Here is a 21522-nt window from a genome sequence, read left to right as displayed (position 1 = left end):
CCGCCGGGGTCACGGAACTGGGCCTTGCTACTGTGACTTACATCCCATCTCAGAACAGAACTGCGGACAAGTAAGGAGTGCCCCACTGCCCCGCTGCGGGCGTGTCACATGGACTGGCTGTGGCTCTCCCGACCACAGCCTGACAGCTTCATATATTTCTAGGAGGCTGTCATGTTATGCACAGTAGACTTGTAGCCAGTCTATGCACAGACCAAAATGCATGGACTGGCCGCAGCTCTCCTGACCAGAGCAAAATAGCTTCATATATTCTTACGAGGCTGTCATGCTCGGCACAGTAGATCCATGACCAGTCCATGCACAGACCAGAATGTACGGACTGGCTCCGGCTCTCACAACCCTAGCAAGATAGTTTCATATATTTTTACGAGGCTGTCATATTCGGCACAGTAGATCCGTGACCAGTCCATGCATAGACCAGAATGCACGGACTGGCTATGGCTCTCACAACCATAGCAAGATAGCTTCATATATTTTTATGAGGCTGTCACGCTTGGTACAGTAGATCCATGGCAAGTCCACGCACAGACCGCAATGCACAGACTGACCACGGCTCTCCCAACCAGCTTCACATATTTCTATAAGGCTGTCATGCTTAGCTCAAGTTTTTTTTTTGTTTTGTTTTGTTTTTTTTTAAATGAACAATTTTACTCCTCTTCCCTACATTTTTCACTTGCACGGTGCCCTCTTCTCATGCCGGAAACTGACTTCAGTATGTAATTGACTGGCAGACCATGACGCCACTGCCATGTGCTTCCAGTTACATGCCGTTGTCAGCTGCCGGCCAATCCGAAATTAATATTCACTGCTCCTTACACTCATAATCCTGCCGACCTCGGAGTCGGCTTTAGTGCCGAGAGGTGGGTGGGATTATGGGCGTGGGGAGCAGTGAATGTTTATTTTTTTTAATAGCGGACACATGCTTGCCCCTGCCACCGACTTCCTGCACTGGCGATCCTGCTCCTGCATCCTGTGACCTGCACCACTGCTGCTACTGCCACCCCTCTGCCCACAGCATGCTAGGTACAAGGATAAAAGGATAACAAAGTTTTGAACTTTCGAATTTCAGGCTCCATATCTCACCATCCACTACATCTTTAAGTATGAGACTACCTTCATTTTATTGACAATCACCTTGGCTATCTCATACATAAATTTCACTTGCAACTATTTAGCATACAGTTAGGTCCAGAAATATTTGGACAGTGACACAAGTTTTGTTATTTTAGCTGTTTACAAAAACATGTTCAGAAATACAATTATATATATAATATGGGCTGAAAGTGCACACTCCCAGCTGCAATATGAGAGTTTTCACATCCAAATCGGAGAAAGGGTTTAGGAATCATAGCTCTGTAATGCATAGCCTCCTCTTTTTCAAGGGACCAAAAGTAATTGGACAAGGGACTCTAAGGGCTGCAATTAACTCTGAAGGCGTCTCCCTCGTTAACCTGTAATCAATGAAGTAGTTAAAAGGTCTGGGGTTGATTACAGGTGTGTGGTTTTGCATTTGGAAGCTGTTGCTGTGACCAGACAACATGCGGTCTAAGGAACTCTCAATTGAGGTGAAGCAGAACATCCTGAGGCTGAAAAAAAAGAAAAAATCCATCAGAGAGATAGCAGACATGCTTGGAGTAGCAAAATCAACAGTCGGGTACATTCTGAGAAAAAAGGAATTGACTGGTGAGCTTGGGAACTCAAAAAGGCCTGGGCGTCCACGGATGACAACAGTGGTGGATGATCGCCGCATACTTTCTTTGGTGAAGAAGAACCCGTTCACAACATCAACTGAAGTCCAGAACACTCTCAGTGAAGTAGGTGTATCTGTCTCTAAGTCAACAGTAAAGAGAAGACTCCATGAAAGTAAATACAAAGGGTACACATCTAGATGCAAACCATTCATCAATTCCAAAAATAGAGAGGCCAAAGTTAAATTTGCTGAAAAACACCTCATGAAGCCAGTTCAGTTCTGGAAAAGTATTCTATGGACAGATGAGACAAAGATCAACCTGTACCAGAATGATGGGAAGAAAAAAGTTTGGAGAAGAAAGGGAACGGCACATGATTCAAGGCACACCACATCCTCTGCATTGCACATTCTGCAATGGCCAAGTCAATCACCAGATCTTAACCCAATTGAGCATGCATTTCACTTGCTCAAATCCAGACTTAAGACGGAAAGACCCACAAACAAGCAAGACCTGAAGGCTGCGGCTGTAAAGGCCTAGCAAAGCATTAAGAAGGAGGAAACCCAGCGTTTGGTGATGTCCATGGGTTCCAGACTTAAGGCAGTGATTGCCTCCAAAGGATTCGCAACAAAATATTGAAAATAAAAATATTTTATTTGGGTTTGGTTTATTTGTCCAATTACTTTTGACCTCCTAAAATGTGGAGTGTTTGTAAAGAAATGTGTACAATTCCTACAATTTCTATCAGATATTTTTGTTCAAACCTTCAAATTAAACGTTACAATCTGCACTTGAATTCTGTTGTAGAGGTTTCATTTCAAATCCAATGTGGTGGCATGCAGAGCCCAACTCGCGAAAATTGTGTCACTGTCCAAATATTTCTGGACCTAACTGTATGTTTAGTTATGAAGATTCCTGTCATTTCACTGCATTGTTAAAGTTTTGCTCCTGAAAATCAAAATGTCAATTTTTATTACTGTTAGGCCGGCTTTGCACACTACGACATCGCAGGTGCGATGTCAGTGGGGTCAAATTGAAAGTGACGCACATCCGGCATCGCATGCGACATCGTAGTGTGTAAAGCCTAGATGATACGATTAACGAGTGCAAAATCGTCGTAATCGTATCATCGGTGCAGCGTCGGCGTAATCCATAATTACGCTGACGCGACGGTCCGATGTTGTTCCTCGCTCCTGCGGCAGCACACATCGCTGTGTGTGAAGTCGCAGGAGCGAGGAACATCTCCTACCGGCGTCACCGCGGCTTCCTTAGGATATGCGGAAGGAAGGAGGTGGGTGGGATGTTTACATCCTGCTCATCTCCGCCCCTCCGCTGCTATTGGCCGCCTGCCGTGTGACGTCGCTATGACGCTGCTCGACCCGCCCCCTTAGGAAGGAGGCGGGTTGCCGGCCAGAGCGACGGTCGCAGGGCAGGTGAGTGCATGTGAAGCTGGCGTAGCGATAATTTTCGCTACGCCAGCTATCACACAATATCGTACCTGCGATGGGGGCGGGGACTATCGCGTGCGACATTGCAGCATCGGCTTGCGATGTCGCAACGTGCAAAGCCCGCCTTAGTATTTTGTAAATCCAAGTTTGGTTTTCAACACTGCCTGAATCTTTCTGTGCATGCTCTAAATCAGATTTAAGCAAGTCTCAACCGAAACCTGATCCCAGGTCTCTTCTACACGTTACCAACATTGGTGCATACTGAGCAACTCATTTGGGTATGTATACAGCTTTTTATTCAACTCTACTCACAAGTGTTCAAATGGGTTGAGGTCTGGGGACTGTGGGGGTCAATCCAGAACCTATAATTTATTATCATTGAACACATTTCTTTGCCAGTCTCAAGGTATGATTTGGGTCATTGTCCTGCTGAACACAATTTTATACCCATAGTACTTGAGTGTGCGAAGTAACTTGTCTTGTAGAATACTCACATATAGCTCAATATTGAGACCACCATTGATCCTGGTAAAGTATCCAACGCATTTGGCTGTGAAACAACCCCATATCACTAGGCTTCTTCCACAGAACTTAACAATTCCTTCAATTTCTCAATCCGTTAGCCCCCTTTTCCCTTCTTTCTTTCAAATCCATTGGCACCCATCAGAGCCAAGTCTATTGACGTTCATCTCATCGCTCCAAGTTACCCATTTCAAATCTTCTACTGTGCAATTTTTGTACTTTTTTGCAAACTTGAGCTAACGATTCTTAAGATGATATTGAAGTCGAGGTTTCTTCACCTTTTTTTGGGCCACCATTCCAGACTTGTGTAATGTGTATTGTGCAGTACTTGCATGGACATCTGTTATCTCACTATTATGAAGCATACGAGCTACCTCGACTGCTTTGTTTGTATCTGCAGAACTGAAAGAACTTGTGATGAGCCTACTTGTTGACTCTGATATTTTGCTTGGGCATCAACCTCTTGGATTTTGAATGGCTGGACGGACTTCATGTTGTATTTTTCCAACTGTCATGGCACTCACGTGATGCAGTTTAGCAATTTTCACGACCATATCGTTGAGCTGGTCGATGCTGTTTTTCTTTACTTGGGAAATCTTCTTCATGGCTGTTCCTCAATTTGATTCAGTGACCTTTCGCTTGGGAATCGACCTAATAACACACTGAGCTATTAGGGAATGTGAGAACAGGTTGTAATTTGTAGTATACAGGAAGAAAAAGATTTTCCACCATCAGGAGCAAAACAGTAACAATGCAGTGACATGACAAGAATCTGCATAACTAATCATATGCTAAATAGTTGCAAGTCAAATTTATGTATCAAATAGTCAAGAATAGTATAGAATAGTATAGAATGAAGGTCATCTCACATTCAATGCTGTAGTGGATGGTGAGATATGGAGCCTGAAGGTTAAAAGTTTAAAACATTGTTACCCTTTTGCTTGACAGTGTACAACCAGACTATAATATGCACCCCCCATTTTCCTCTAAAAGTGGAGAGAAAAGTGCGTCTAAGGCTATGTGCGCACTAGAAAAGTGATTTTTCTCAAGAAAATTTCTTGAGAAACTTCTGGGAGTTGAAGATTTCCGCACCTGCGGAAAAATCCGGGGGAAAAACGCATGCGGATTTGCCGCGGATTTGCTGCGGATTTGCCGCGGATTTACCGCAGGTTGGTCCCTGCGGTTTTGCAATAAATAATATAGATAATCAATAGGCAGATAATGGATAGAGGGAAAGATGGATAGATGAATAGATAGATAGATGAGAAAGACCTATATAATGTCCCACCTCCCTGCATTTTCTAAGCTGGCACCCTTTAGTGACTTTCATGTAGCACTAAAGGGTGTCTAGCCTTGTATTTAGCCATAAAATAAATAAATAAATAATTTTAAAAAAAAACCGACGTGAGGTCCCCCCATCTTTTGTAGCCAGCTAGAGTAAAGCAGACGGCTGCAGCCTGCAAACCACAGCTGACAGCTTCACCTTGGCTGGTAATCCAAAACAGAGGGCACCCCACGCTGTTATTTTACATTAAATAAATAATTTAAAACAAAAAACGTGGGGTCCCACCCAAATTGCATCACCAGCCGAGGTAAAGCGGACAGCTGTGGTCTGGTATTCTCAGATTAGGGAGGTCCACTGTTATTGGACACTCCCCAGCCTAAAAATAGCAGGCCGCAGCCGCCCCAGAAGTGGCGCATCCATTAGACGTGCCAATCCTGGCGCTTCGCCCCAACTCATCCCGTTGCCCTGGTGCGTTGGCAAACGAGGTAATATATGGGGTTGATGCCAGATGTTTAATGTCACCTGGCATCAAGCCCTGGGGTTGGTGAGGTCAGGTGTCTATCAGATACCCGACATCACCAACCCAGTCAGTAAGAAATAAAAAATAGACAACAAAAAAAGTTTTATTTGAAAAAACACTCCCCAAAACATTCCCTCTCTCACCAATTTATTGAAAAGAACACGTCCGGTGTAATCCAATAAGGGGGGGGGGGTCCCACGGCGATCCATACCATAGTCGCTGTCCCAGTCAATGAAGAACAGAATGTTCCCCATTGGCTGGGAGAGCAATGCAGTGACCTGAGCTAACATCAATAGCCCAGGTCACTGCATGGGATGCCGAGCGCTGCTGTCAGGAGGTTAGATGAGATCATTACATGCTGTGATCATCTCCTGTACTGCTGACGTCAGCGCTGTCACTGACTTCTATGCCCGCCGCGTTGTCAGAAGTATCGCGAGAGCCCGTGACGTCACCACTAGTGACAGTCTCGGGCCGCTCGCGAGACAGAGCAGTGACCGCGGTAACGTCAGGAGGCAGGAGATCGTCACAGCAGGTAATGATCTCACCTCCTGACAGCAGTGATCATCATCCCCACGGCTGCCAGCACTGCAGGGTATCAGTGTCTGCCTGCGCTGCCGCGTGACAGGCTGCTGACACTGCGGGCAGACACTGACACCCTGCAGTGCAGTGTCAGTGTCTGCCTGTGTCAGTGTCTGCCTGCGCTGCAGCGTGACAAGCTGCTGACACTGCGGGCACACACTGACACGCTGCAGTGCAGTGTCAGTGTCTGCCTGTGTCAGTGTCTGCCTGCGCTGTAGGGTGACAAGCTGCTGACACTGCGGGCACACATTGACACACTGCAGGGCAGGCAGCCGCGAGGCTGGAGCGGGACACACACTGCATGGGCACCTGGAGGTCGCACGGAAGCGCTTCTGTCCGGCGTCCAGGGAGTGTGACGTCTGTGTTTACTCTGCTCCGCTTCCTCTTCCTGGCATAATGACATCGCTTCCTGCAAAACCGCAGGCAGCGATGAGCATTACCGCAGGTAAATCGCGGCTATACCGGGGGTATACCGCACATCATTTGCTACCTGCGGTATACACCCGGTATTTCACGATTACATTACAGTGAATGGAGTGAAATTCCGGGGGTATACCGCAGGTACCTGCGGAAAATAATGGACATGCTCATTTTCTCAAGAAATTTTCTCAAGAAATTCTTCTCAAGAAAATTTCTTGAGAAAAATCTGCAGCGTGCGCACAGCTATTTTTTTTTCACATAGAATTTGCTGGGAAATGTCTGCACAAAGATTGCAGACATTTCTCAAGAAATTTCCGCGGCAAATCCGCGGGTAAATCCGCGGGTAAAACGCACTAGTGCGCACAGGGCCTTATAGTCTGAAAAATACGGTACATCATAAATTGTTCTTTGTAGTCTGGTTTTTCACAAGATATGATAGAGATTTCTATTATTCATACATGATTTTCAGTATATTTTAAATATTGTGAGCGGCTAACTATAATTGACAAAAATTGCAAATAGCTTTACAAGATTATAGATGTTCTATGAGTTCTAACAAATTTGTCCTTTTTGAATAATCCCTTGAATGGGATGCTAATAGGCAGTTGGAGCCTCCAGAGGCTTCACCTGTGCTGGTATTACATGGTGGTGCTGATAAAAAGGTAAAACATTGTAAAACATGATAATGGGTAGCTGTCGAATTGGAAAATGCTATTTACTTGTAGATATAAGGTTAATCTACACATAAATGCCATTACAATGCTGCCCAACTGCCTTACTGAACGTCTGAAAATGAAATTATTTACTCCCAGAAACTGCTGGCTTTCAGTGATGGTGGCATGCATGGTGCTGCTTCAGTCACCACTCCCTAAACTATGAGCGGCATCTATAAGTACACAGATGTGCGGAATAGTGATCTGCCAGTCACAGTGCCAGGGTGTACTTACTGCTGCTTCTCACAGTATAGGAGTGTAGCACCCCTGAAACCATCAGGGTGCTACAAGGTTCTGCATCCCCACCAGGATGCAGCGCCTACCCCCTTAAGAACCCAGAACCCCAGTGCTGGTAACACCAAAAACCCAGGTAATCCCAGTTTTCCTTAACAATCCCCCCATACAATGGTACCCAGCTAGGGTGTGACCAATGGATGGCCGCCTAGAGGTAGAGCCACTCCAGTCCACTAGTTCCAGGTGGGAGGGCAGACTGTGGAGAGTAGTCAGTTGAAAGTTGACAGCAGAGGAGTGAAGTTAGAATCAAAGTGTCGTCCTGACTTGGGTTAACAGTGACCTGGTACCCAGGAGAAGTGGTTGCCGGTGGAGTACGGTGGAGTATTCCCGGAACTATGCACCGACGGGGTACAGGACCCTAGGACAGGAAAGAGCTTCAGGCTGACCTGTTAATACCTGCACAGCAAAGGGAACCATCAAGGACATCGCTGACCCTAAAGAATCCGAAGATTCAGTAGCAAAGGGAGAACCAGGGACAGGACCAAAGACTCCAGTGTTCACGTTACCGTCAGGTGGAGAGAAGTGGACAAACCACAGAATGGGGACCCCCAGTTTTTCTATACCACGGGGACCCACTTACCAGAGACGGGTGTAGGGGAAGAAGGTACCAAAGAACCAAACTGGCACTGGGACGAAGGGGACCTGGAGGCGAAACCAGCTGGCTTCGGGCAACCAGTTAACATCATCAGAAGTGAGTAAACCAGTTGCACTGAACATCTGTGTGGACTACCTTCTTCCGACGCCCACTGCACCATACACCCTCTGGGGCAAAACCCTACTTGCGGAGGGACTACCATTCTAGCTGCCAATACCACCAGCCCCCGTAGAGACATTCTGCAGCGGCGGCCGCAAGTGGTGTCACATGTGAACATTATCATATTCTCCCTTATAATTATCCCCATTACAAAAAGGGTCCAGGGCACGGAGTCGGGTAACGGCCACTACCGTGACATTCCCAAGAAAGACACTGCCCGGAACCGAGTACCCCATATCCCTGGGTGCTACAGGAGCAGTGCTGTGAGCATTGTCTGTTGCTACTTTGTACACACCCTCATGAAAGGCGGTGGTTTCTGGAAGGAAACAAGTTCATTGTCTCCTGGTAGTCACACTTTCATTAAGGTGGCCAGGCAGCACTGTAACGCCATTTTACCGGAAAACCAACCCTATATCTGCAGGTAAAACACATTTTCCGAGGTGCCAGTTTCCCGTTAAAGGGAATCTGTCAACAGGTTTTTGCTACCTCATCTGAGAGCAGTATAAGGTAGATAAATAGAATCCAATTGAATCCAACAATATACTTAGTTTACTTGGTGCAGTGATTGTGACACAGTCAGCATTTTTATATTTGGCATGCAGCAGAGCTGTAAAAGCTAACCACATCCACACCACAGCTCTCTATGTACAGTGTCTACTTATCAGAGGGGTTTGGACTAACAGGCATGAGGCAATTTAGTTCAGCAATGATAAGGTCCTGCTGCTAAAACAATCAGCAGGCAGCTTGTTAATAGATTCATCACTGAAATCTGTGTTTTAACCCCTACAACATGCTGTCTTCAGATACATAGCAAAATTTGCTGACAGATTCCCTTTAACCCCTTTGTGATCTTGGACATACCGGTAAGTCCAAGGCTGTGTCTGCACGATTCGGCATTTTTTCCCTCACAAGTCGGCTGATCTGAAGATGACATATGCAGCTAATAGGTGCGCATTACTTAAATCCTACTGTCAGTCTCTGATAGCAGGATTTAATCTGCTCAGGCGGTGATTGTGCCATTTACCTCCACCATCAGTGGCCTTGTGACATGATCACGAGGCACTGATAGGTTGTCTTGACAGCTGGGGGTCAGCTAATGACCTATGTTGCAAAGAAGTTCCTGTGAATGCCGGCTCAGCGCCAGCACTTGCAGGAGAGAAGCATTTCTGCTGATCAAAGTCATGATCGAATAGTGCAGTCTTCAAGTCCCCCAAGAGTACTAGTAAAATCATTGAAAAAAAAAGTTTTTAAAACTCTGAAAAATAAAAAGAAATGTATATGTTCAAATCACCCCCATTTTGCCCAAATGAAAATAAAATAAAAATTCACATATTTGATATTGTCATATCCAGATCTATCAAAATAATAAATACATACGGTAATACATAATTTGTTCAGTAAAGGGCGTAGTGAGAAAAAAACTCCAGAATTACATTTTTTGATCCTGCAACATTGCATTAAAATGCAATGACAGACGATCAAAACAGCATATGTATACAAAAATGGTGTGATTAAAAATGTCAGCTGAAGACACAAAAATAAGCCATCACACAGCCCCAGATACCGAAAAATGAGAGCGTTGCACGTCTCGGAAACTGGCAACAAAAGTGAAATTCTTTTTTTTTTGACAAATTTATGAATTTTTTTTCACCACCTAGATAAAAGTAAAAGTATACTTGTTTTGTATCGACAAACTCATACAGATCTGGGGAATCATAATGCGAGCTTAGTTTTATCATGTAGTGAACATGGTAAATAAAACCCCCAAAATACATAGTGTAATTGCACCTTTTTTTGTAATTTTACCACACTTGGAATTCTTTTCCCGTTTTCCAGTACAGTATGGGGCAGAATGAATAATGTCATCCAAAAGTGCAACTTCTTCTGCAAAAAGCAAGCCTTCATATGGCTATATATTGACTGTAAAGTATAACAGTTATGGCTCGTGGAAGAAGGGGAGGAAAAACGGAAAATCGCTGGGTGGTGAAGGGGTTAGGCCATCCTTGGGTATAAGCCCCTCTAAGCAGTTTTTCCTTGGCTATTATACACAACTCTAAGGAGTCCAAATGCCCTAATAATGCTTGTAGGCGGGGGTTATCAAGGTCTCTGCTACTATATTGCAATACGCATTGAAGCTAACAAACACTGAGCAACAAACTGCTCACACAAATTGCACAACTTTTCATCCAGTCATTATTTCACAGGAATTCCAACTATTTGGCAATGTTGGATTGAAATCTCCCTTTTTATTACTAAGGTTACTGATGACAGTAAGTCAGTCATTTGTGAGGATTGTAAGGATACGTTGTGAAATCAGCAAATAAGCTTATACAGTTATTATATTATTACTTACTGTCTCCGGCATGATGATGTGGTCTTCTGTCAGGTAGTCATAAACTGAAGAATAAAGGTGAGAAAACATGATCAGAAACCGACGTGCGTTTGTTCTGTTCATTCCATAAAATGTAGCATTAAAAGATATTAAATACTATTTCTTTAGATACATAGTATGACTTTATATAGATAACATGACTTACATAGATCTAAAAAATATCACAATCCTGCCCTCTGTGGGGCTTTGAACCAAGGACGAGACAGAAAACACTTAACCTCACCTGCAGTAGTATATATACCCAAAAACCAGGCTGGAGACCTGAACCATTGCCCCAGATTAGCTTTGACTATGTCCTAGGGTACTTAGAAAGTGAAGAACTTTCAGTTATTTTTTAGAAACTTCCAGGCTGTGCTGTCAAAAGTGTATAAATTAGATACCGTAGCTCAGAAACTCCCAGTGAGTGGGAAGTGCAGATATTTATCAAGCTTCTTGGAAAGGAACAGCTCAAGATCTCAAGGCATTTCGGGCCATCAAGTTAGCTACTAATTGGGTCAGAATATGAATTATTGCCTCTGATCACGTATGAATGCCTCCATCTTCTGCTGTGAACATAGTAGACAAATACCAGATGACTGGAACCGGGCTCACGAAATTGGTAGGTAACTTTATTTCATCCACATTAAACAAATATAGCCAAATATTAAAATTAAAGGGAAAAGATTGTTTAAATTGATTATTCATATGTGTGGAAAAACACCCTGAATATATAGAGAGCCTGGTACAACAAATATAACCTAAGTGTAAGTTAAAAGTTCACAGTGCATGTGTATATTAAATTGTATATCACAGTGATTCTGAGATGCCCACTAGGATCGGACATACTATTGGTGTGGTCGCTCAAGGGCTGAAAAGGTAAGAAGCCCACTTCCACTTCCAAAGCAACAAACAGCTTCTATAACAGACATGTAAAGTGATGCATTATGATAAGCAAATATTGATTTCGCACAGGGGCCCTCTTCTGCTTGCGTCTGCCCCTGATACCAGCCTATGTGTACTAAAAAATATAATATTAATGAATGTGTGACATCCAAATAGTTACTTTTGTCAAAAAGGAACATGAAAATGATAGACTTGTATTGCATTGTTATAGCGCTGACCTTCAGGGACGCAGACTTGCTTATCGCTGTGGCCAGGTACCATTTTTCCTTGCAGCCCTACGGTGGCCATGTGCTCTCCTGCTTCCTACTCCTCCCAAGTCTTGTGCACACTGCACAGGATCTCCGATAGTGCATTTAATATAATGTATGGGCGCACACCAGCCTTTCTCTTAAAGGGCAGCTATGCTACAGTATTTCCAGGAAGTGCCTCTCAGCCTATGATTGAGAGGCACTATGTATTTAAGGCACCCTCCCACTAGGGGAGGTGCCTGTGCACCACATTCAGTTAGTCAGTGTCCTGTCTGTTTAGCTAGTTGTCAGGTCTTGTGCTCCTGCCCCACATCGATTAAGTATACTTGTACCTGTGTCCGCATTCCCATTCCAGTCTGTCCCAACTCTGCCCACCATTCTTGTCAGTACCCATTGTCCTTCCTGCCTCAGGAATCCTGGCTGTACTTGCCTCGCAGTAGAGACTGTACCTGTCTAGACTTGTGTAAATACCACTGTTCACACCTGCCCTGTGGGTCAGGTGCCATAGTCTCGGTCACTGCCCCGGGAGTGGTACCTGGCATCCACCTCATGGTAGGATCTTAGTTCAGCCCCTCCCACTAAAGGGTAAGCCCAGGTTCCTCCTGTGGTCTAGTGGGTGTACTACTCCTGCTCATGGCTAGTTTACTAGGGGATAGCTGGAACAAGTGCTGAAGGGGGTTATTTCTTAGAGTAGCCAGTGTTATTGTTGTAACCTATACATGCCTGGTAGGTACAAGCTTAAAAAAAAATGGAAATGTGGACATGAGATTATCCAAATGACCATCCCACATCCTTTATATTAGGAGAAGGGGATAGATAAACATGAACTATTTCATTTGCATTCTCCTTATAAACTCATGGTCCAGTTATACAGGGATAGAAAAAGATGATTTGGACAATTGAGAGGGGCTCACATGCTGAGCTAAGTGTATTTGTGTTTCATTGTTCTCTTAACCTTGGAGAAACAGAACAACATCTATAAATATACATTTATATTAAAGCTTAAAACTTTAATAAGTTTCTACAGTCTAAAGCATGAGTCTCAACCTGAGCCCGATAAATTGACTGCACATAAAAAATTAATAAAGTTTACAGGCTGCATTTCGTGTGGGATAAGATGGCATTTTCAGTGATACCAGTTTTTCCTATAAGACATTTTGATAACTTTTTATTCAATTTTTTTGTGTGCTGTCCTAAGGAAGTCCCAGGAGCTCCGGTCCCCTGTGGGCCACAAGTGACAGCCTCTGGGAGTCTTTGGCCTTGTGACTGTTGGAGTGTATTTTGATACCCTATTTGGTGAGTGGTGGCAGAGTGTTTTGACTCTGTAGTATGTGGACTGTGTTTGGGTATGATTTGTGCCCATTTTTAAGCCTGAGTAGAAGGTAAGTGGAGGATTGATTGACATGAGCTAGATTTACCCCATACAGTCACACCTACGTCATGTATTGATAAATGTGTATTGGGCATTATGCTTTCAAGTCACTATGTTGATTTTTTCGAAAATGTCTTTGAAATATATATTTATTGATGTAAATATACCATTAATATACACTGGCATAGTGTCATGAGCTCCCTTGAATTGATGATATCAAGGTGATGCTCCTAAATAACTCAACAGAGTGACATGTCAGAATAATGTACCATAAGCTGTTCTGGGACAGAGGGAGTACTATGATAATGAACAAAGAATTAAAGGGGACCTAACATCAGAGTTTCACTTATTAACCTGACCCCAGAGTCCTGTTGTCAATGTAATGTCCATTTTTTAAGATGTTTTAGAATTTTAATTTTGTTCATAGGTGGATTCAACAGGATGAATATGGGACTTGCAAGTGATGCTGTAATGTCCTGATGACTTGGAGCAACAGATTTTTATACCAAGACTAGTGATGAGCAGCATTACCATGGTTGGGTGGTCAGTACTCGTAATGAGCATTTTGACGAAAATCTTCTGGAAAAATGCTCATGTTTCCCATTGACTTCCAGTAAACGTGTTGAGCCCATCCGAATGTGAAAATGCTCATAAGTACAGAGTACCCAAACATGAATTTATAACTTAATATCTGAACAAAAGCAAAATGCTAAGAAATCTTTATTATGGGCTTTATATTGCCAACAGGACCTGTGGTGAGATTGATATGCGAAACTCTGTAAAGTTCCCTTTAAACCTATAAATAGCTGCATGTGCATGATTGTTATGAGTTCCTGAACTGTGCCCAAAGGATGCAGAACACAATGCACTATTTTACAAGGAAAAGAAATGGTATCCAGCTTCACAAACATGATGACCTAGCAAAAACATACATGCTACGACATCTATGTGTTTCAGGTACCATAGCACCATTAATCATAATTAAAGAGGTGGTTCACTGCTCAGCTTTAATGGCCACATGACTGTAAAACTCACAGAGAAGGCTTTTCTCAAATACCTTCTGTAATACATTCTGCCTCTGAGTGGCGCCACTGCGGTCCGCTCATCTCCATCTAGTGTCCACCGGGCTCAGGGATCTCTGAGATCCGGTGATGTCATGTCAACTTCCAGCTGCCCCGACATCACAGAGTCTGGTCCCATTCTCTGAGTGACTGGGCTGTGGTCGAACTTTCACCCCTCATCACAGCCCAGCATCACAGCCCAGCATCTCACGCACTCTCTCCTTCGCTGCAGAATATTTCAAGCAGGAGCGATGCTGGGCTGTGATGAGCGGTGGAATTCTGCGTACAGCTAAGTCCTTCAGGAAAACTGGGGCCGGCCTCGGTGATGACGGGTCAACTGGAAGTTGACGTGACATCACCGGATCTCAGAGGTCACGGAGTCCGGGGGTCACTTGATGGGGATGAGCGGACCATAATAGTGCCGCTCAGAGTCAGAATGTACTACACAAGGTATTTGAGAATAGCCTTCCCTATGAGTTTTACAGCAATGTGGCCACTTATGCTCTGTAGTGATCCACCTCTTTAACAGTGTCATGGCACCTGAAAAACATACAGTACATACTGGTAGCATGATTAGTTTAATTTATGGTGTTCATCTAGAACTACTTAAATAAAGAAGATTACCAGTTTGTCAAGCTGAATACCATTTATTTTCTTCATTTATCACATCTTGGCAGAGACACCTTCCGTGCTCAGGATTGCTAGGAGGAAACATTCCGGTAAGCTGATTTACTCTGACAATTTTACAATATTAAACTGTTGGTAAATATCCAGTAATGACTCCAATGATATACGCTACAAAAAACATGTATAGTCTACTGTAGACGGTTAGGCAGGGCTGTTTACCCAGCAGCTGAATGTTAGAAGCCTAACTATTCTTGAAAAAAATATAGGGGAGTGTCAGGCTCATTACTTTCAGCATTAAAAACAATCCTTCAACAAACAGTTGTGAAGAAGGGGAGACTTTTATTTAAGTCCTCAGGAAGAGGGGCATGTAACTCGGCCAAGGAGCACATCGCAATGCTTGGACTGCCTGGTGGCTCTCCTGGCTGAGCGTGACAGCTGCATACAAATACATGAAGATGTCACACTTGGGTCAGGAGAGCCAATCCAAGCATTGCCAGAAGATCCTTGGCCTAGTTACATGGTCGTCTGACTGCACCCTAATGCCTCGGATGCCAATTACAAATGCTAATAAGGCAGCATAATATTTTACTGCAACACAATATGTGTACTCTCTTTGCAGTCACTTAGCGGATCAATGAAATTATGTTGTATGTTCAGATTAACTAATAAGATCATGGTCACCATTAAAGGGAACCGGCCACCAGGTTTTTCCCCTATAAGCTGCGGTCACCAGCAGTGAGCCCTTATATACAGTATTCTAGAAAACTGTATAAAAGAGCCCAGGCTGCTTTGTATAACATAAAAAAGACCTTTTGCTATATTCACCTGCAGGGTGGTCAGGTCTAATGGATATCACTGATGTTTATCGGCGCCTCCTCTCTGCCTACGATCACTGTCCTTTTTCCCTGATCCATGTGGATGACACATCCTACATTATCCACACAGTATCCTCCTTTGGGCTCCTGTGAACTTTTCTCTACCCTGCCAATGGCAGGCAAAGTATTGTAGTGCACATGACCTATTCCCGCAACTGCCTAGTACAGTAATTTTCTATACCCTCAACAGGGCAGAGAGAAATGCAAGTGTGCAGGATCACAGGACACGTCATCCACTCGAAGCAGTTAAAGAGGACTGTGATCACAAGAAAAGAGTAGGATCAAGATCAGCGATGCCCATCCGACCAGACCGCCCCGCAGGGGAGTATAATAAAAGCTCTTTTTTAACTAATGCAGATTGGCCAGGGCACTTATATACAGTATTCTAGAATGCTGTATATCAGGGCTTATTGATGGTGGCCGCAGTATATATGGGAAAAACCTGGTGACAGATTCCCTTTTAAGCAGAAATAAAATTAAACAACTCTTGGGGTTGGAACTTCATATTAAAATAAGAAGTCTGGTTTTATCTAATTGTCAGATGCCTCTCACTTATCCAAACCCTTGCTTTGAACTGATGAGAAACAAATACAGAAAAAACATATCTGCTAATAAGAGTATCTGGTTTGACTTTTAAGTCATGTGGAAATGCTCGTTAATGGGTCAATATTGACTTTTAGGATTGCTACCATAAAAACGTGGTACTAAAGTTCAAGTCCTTTTCCACTCTGAAGAGGCAATTTTCATATTTATCTAATCAGAACATACAGTATTTATTGTAAAATATCAAATTAGTCAGATTAATGGCTTTGAAATCCAAAAAGGTATTGATTGTGTAACATGTTTAATGATTGTCCCATTTAGATATATGGAACAGCCACATACATATCCTTACTATTTACTACCCTGGGGCGGAAAGATCATGGTCGCAGGGGTCACCATTGCGATCGGGCCTGGGGGTTCAGGGGGCCCGAGGACCTCACCCAGTTTCCTACCGCCAATGGCGGCAGGCCATGTGACCGCTATGGGGTCCGGTGCCAGGTCCAAATTTTGTATCAGGGCCCATTGAACTCTAGTTACCCACTGTTACTACCTGTGTAATCTATGTACAGTTAGGTCCAGAAATATTTGGACAGTGACACAATTTTCGCGAGTTGGGCTCTGCATGCCACCACATTGGATTTGAAATGAAACCTCTACAACAGAATTCAAGTGCAGATTGTAACGTTTAATTTGAAGGTTTGAACAAAAATATCTGATAGAAATTGTAGGAATTGTACACATTTCTTTACAAACACTCCACATTTTAGGAGGTCAAAAGTAATTGGACAAATAAACCAAACCCAAACAAAATATTTTTATTTTCAATATTTTGTTGCGAATCCTTTGGAGGAAATCACTGCCTTAAGTCTGGAACCTATGGACATCACCAAACGCTGGGTTTCCTCCTTCTTAATGCTTTGCCAGGCCTTTACAGCCGCAGCCTTCAGGGCTTGCTTGTTTGTGGGCCTTTCCGTCTTAAGTCTGGATTTGAGCAAGTGAAATGCATGCTCAATTGGGTTAAGATCTGGTGATTGACTTGGCCATTGCAGAATGTTCCACTTTTTTGCACTCATGAACTCCTGGGTAGCTTTGGCTGTATGCTTGGGGTCATTGTCCATCTGTACTATGAAGCGCCGTCCGATCAACTTTGTGGCATTTGGCTTAATCTGGGCTGAAAGTATATCCCGGTACACTTCAGAATTCATCCGGCTACTCTTGTCTGCTGTTATGTCATCAATAAACACAAGTGACCCAGTGCCATTGAAAGCCATGCATGCCAATGCCATCACGTTGCCTCCACCATGTTTTACAGAGGATATGGTGTGCCTTGGATCATGTGCCATTCCCTTTCTTCTCCAAACTTTTTTCTTCCCATCATTCTGGTACAGGTTGATCTTTGTCTCATCTGTCCATAGAATACTTTTCCAGAACTGAGCTGGCTTCATGAGGTGTTTTTCAGCAAATTTAACTCTGGCCTGTCTATTTTTGGAATTGATGAATGGTTTGCATCTAGATGTAAACCCTTTGTATTTACTTTCATGGAGTCTTCTCTTTACTGTTGACTTAGAGACAGATACACCTACTTCACTGAGAGTGTTCTGGACTTCAGTTGATGTTGTGAACGGGTTCTTCTTCACCAAAGAAAGTATGCGGAGATCATCCACCACTGTTGTCATCCGTGGACACCCAGGCCTTTTTGAGTTCCCAAGCTCACCAGTCAATTCCTTTTTTCTCAGAATGTACCCGACTGTTGATTTTGCTACTCCAAGCATGTCTGCTATCTCTCTGATGGATTTTTTCTTTTTTTTCAGCCTCAGGATGTTCTGCTTCACCTCAATTGAGAGTTCCTTAGACCACATGTTGTCTGGTCACAGCAACAGCTTCCAAATGCAAAACCACACATCTGTAATCAACCCCAGACCTTTTAACTACTTTATTGATTACAGGTTTACGAGGGAGACGCCTTCAGAGTTAATTGCAGCCCTTAGAGTCCCTTGTCCAATTACTTTTGGTCCCTTGAAAAAGAGGAGGCTATGCATTGCAGAGCTATGATTCCTAAACCCTTTCTCCGATTTGGATGTGAAAACTCTCATATTGCAGCTGGGAGTGTGCACTTTCAGCCCATATTATATATATAATTGTATTTCTGAACATGTTTTTGTAAACAGCTAAAATAACAAAACTTGTGTCACTGTCCAAATATTTCTGGACCTAACTGTATATAGTTTACTCATTATGAATTATGCTTCTCTTAGATTTGGAGAATGAGGAAGCTACAATAAACTTTTTGCCTGTCATGCGGTATCACAAATAATATGCATTATTTCATCCTAAGGAACTGTACCCACAATTAGTCACTGTGAAGGTCGTGGCATAAGCTCAACCCCTCACACAATTCTTTCTTTTATCATTTGTCTGTGGTAAGATGACTCCTCTACTACAAGCTGCAGCAGCCTAAAACTGAAAGTGTAACTGTTGTGTTCATTTTTATTTCACAAATCAATAGTAAACATGAAAATAAGCAACTTTGTAATATATCTTCTCAGATCTCTGCCAGAATTGGTCAGTCATTATTCTGAGGTAAAATCTGTATTCAGTGAAGACTTTCCCATTACTGAGATAGGAGATGGCAGCTGTTACTGATGAGTCTCTGTCATATGAACAGTATCATGTGCTTAAACTGTTCTAAGAAACACCATCTAAGAAGTTATTTCATTTTGGTATTTTTTATGATTGTTTTGGGTACAATAATTGCAGGAAAGAAAAAACAAACAATGGAGGAATTTTTAAAAAGTCTTCGGAAGAAATTCACTCATTTGTCACTAGCTCCTATCACTACTAAGTAAATGAGATGGACAAAATGACAGCCATTCACTTATTCCAGGCTCAGATTGGCAATCTGCCAAACCGGGCAAATGCCCAGTGGGCTGCAGATTAAACTACAACATAGGCCGCTGGCTCTTTAACATTCTAGGCCCGCAAAACAATGTGTTTGGTAGCAAATATCAGGCGGTGTGCACCCATTGAAGTCTATGGGTACATGCAAAACATTAGACTGCACTTGAATGTCATCCCAACACAGTCCGATTTACGCAGATACAAACAATGGAAAAGTTCTCAATCTTCTCACCTGTGCACTAATTCTTGCATATACTCATACACTACAAAGTACCGCTTCTCCTGTGCTGCATACTGGGTGTAATTCTCATTACCTGTATTATTCTGTATATACATACTGCACAGTACCACTTCTCCTGTGTTGCATACTGGGTGTAATTCTCATTACCTGTATTATTCTGTATATATACACTGCACAGTACCACTTTTCCTGTTCTGTATACTGGGTGTAATCCTCAGTATCTATATTATTCTGTATATATACACTGCACAATACCTCTTCTCCTGTCCTGTATACTGGGTGTAATCCTCAGTATCTGTATTATTCTGTATATACACTACACAATATAACTTCTCCTATTCTGTATACTGGGTTTAATCCTCAGTATCTGTATTATTTTGTATATATACTGTACACTGCACAATACCACTTCTCCTGTCCTGTATGCTGGTTGTAATCCTCAGTATCTGTATTATTTTGTATATTTACACTGCACAGTACCACTTCTCCTGTTCTGTATACTGGGTGTAATCCTCAGTATCTGTGAAAAAAACATATAATATGGAGGAGCCTGCTTACCCTATGTCAGCTGCTGGATTGCAATCTTCATCTGGTGGGACCGGTTCGTGATTCAAGGAGGAAGCACTCCAAAAACATGAAAAGCATACGAGGGCAAATCCAGCGGTTATCTCCAAAAACTAGATAATATAGATAAAACGTGTAGTCTTTATTAAAGCAAATTTAAAAATCCAGCCATAGTAGCAGTAAGATCCCGGAGGATCAACCAGATCCTCTTGGATGTCACTGCTACTATGGCTAGATTTTTAAATTTGCTTTAATAAAGACTACACGTTTTATCTATATTATCTGTTTTTTGGAGATCACCGTTGGATTTGCCCTCGTATGCACCTCAGTATCCGTATTATGCTGTATATTATACACAGCACAATACCACTTCTCCTGTCCTGTATGCTGGGAGTAATTCTCATTATCTGTATTATTCTTTATATATACACTGCATGGTACAACTTCTCCTGTCTGGAACAATGCGTGTTATCCTCAGTATTTGTATTATTCTGTATATACATACTGCACAGTACCAATTCTCCTGTATTGTGTACTGGGTGGACTGCTCAGTATCTGTATTATTCTGTATAGATATACTGCACAGTACCACTACCGCTTGTCCTGTATACTGTATGTAATTCTCAGTATCTGCATTATTCTGTATACAGTATATACACTGCACAATACCACTTCTCCTGTCCTGTTTGCTGGGTGTAATTCTCAGTATTTGTATGATTCTGTATATATACACTGCATGGTACCACTTCTCCTGTCTTTAAGGTCTCCGCCACACATCCGTGAAAACCACGTCCGTGTAAAACGGGCCGTTTTTCGGGTCCGTTTTCCGTTTTTTATGTCCGTTTTTATGGTATGTGTGGCCTGCGTGTGTATCCCGTATGCTAGCCGTATGTGCGTGTGGAATGTCCGTGTGTGCGTGAGTGAAATAACTGACATGTGTATGTGTTGTCCGTGTGAAATGTACGTGTGTGATGCAAAATGTCGTTACTACATGTCGGAAGACAGAGTAGCGGGATGAGAATGAACTCGGGTGAACTTCACCCGACTTTATTGTCATGCCGCGGCTCTGTCTTTGTGCCGTGTACTGATTAGCGGTCACCTGTGAAGGATTCACCGGTGACCACTAATCCCCCGAGTGACTGAAGTGTCCCCCCCTCTCTCATACTCACCGTTCCCCGATCCCCGGCGCTGCACGGCGTTCACACTGCTCTGGTGGCTTTTTCTAATTTGAAAAAGCCGGCCGCCCATTAATCAATCTCGTATTCCCTGCTTTACCTGCCCACCGGCGGCTGTGATTGGTTGCAGTGAGACACGCCCACCACGCTGAGTGACAGGTGTCACACTGCACCCAATCACAGCAGCCGGTGGGCGTGTCTATACTGTGCAGTAAAATAAATAAATAAATAATTAAAAAAACCGGCGTGCGGTCCCCCCCCATTTTAATACCAGCCAGATAAAGCCATACGGCTGAAGGCTGGTATTCTCAGGATGGGGAGCTCCACGTTATGGGGGGCCCCCCACCCTAACAATATCAGTCAGCAGCCGCCCAGAATTGCCGCATACATTATATGCGACAGT

At 43.2% G+C, this 21522-nt stretch overlaps 1 protein-coding gene across 2 annotated transcripts in view; it reads right to left on the bottom strand.

Annotated features, from left to right (window-relative positions):
• The window catches only part of LOC142246581 (leukotriene B4 receptor 1-like), a 48061-nt gene that overhangs the window by 7142 nt on the left and 19397 nt on the right, over window positions 1-21522 (bottom strand). Inside the window, exons 1-2 of one of the 2 annotated variants that reach the window (XM_075319660.1) lie at window positions 10857-10928; window positions 10595-10638 (exon numbers count right to left, since the gene is read on the bottom strand). In XM_075319660.1, the coding sequence (XP_075175775.1) occupies window positions 10595-10606 (12 nt within the window). In that variant the 5' untranslated portion in view covers window positions 10607-10638; window positions 10857-10928. Of the gene's footprint in view, window positions 1-10594; window positions 10639-10856; window positions 10929-21522 lie in introns of those variants that run through there. The other variant, XM_075319652.1, reaches the window with a different exon arrangement.

The sequence above is a fragment of the Anomaloglossus baeobatrachus genome, chromosome 1 (assembly GCF_048569485.1).
Source record: "Anomaloglossus baeobatrachus isolate aAnoBae1 chromosome 1, aAnoBae1.hap1, whole genome shotgun sequence".
In the NCBI taxonomy this organism is placed as follows: Eukaryota; Metazoa; Chordata; class Amphibia; order Anura; family Aromobatidae; genus Anomaloglossus; species Anomaloglossus baeobatrachus.
Note: the sequence above shows the minus strand (reverse complement) of the source record. Positions and strands in the feature narration are given on the sequence as shown.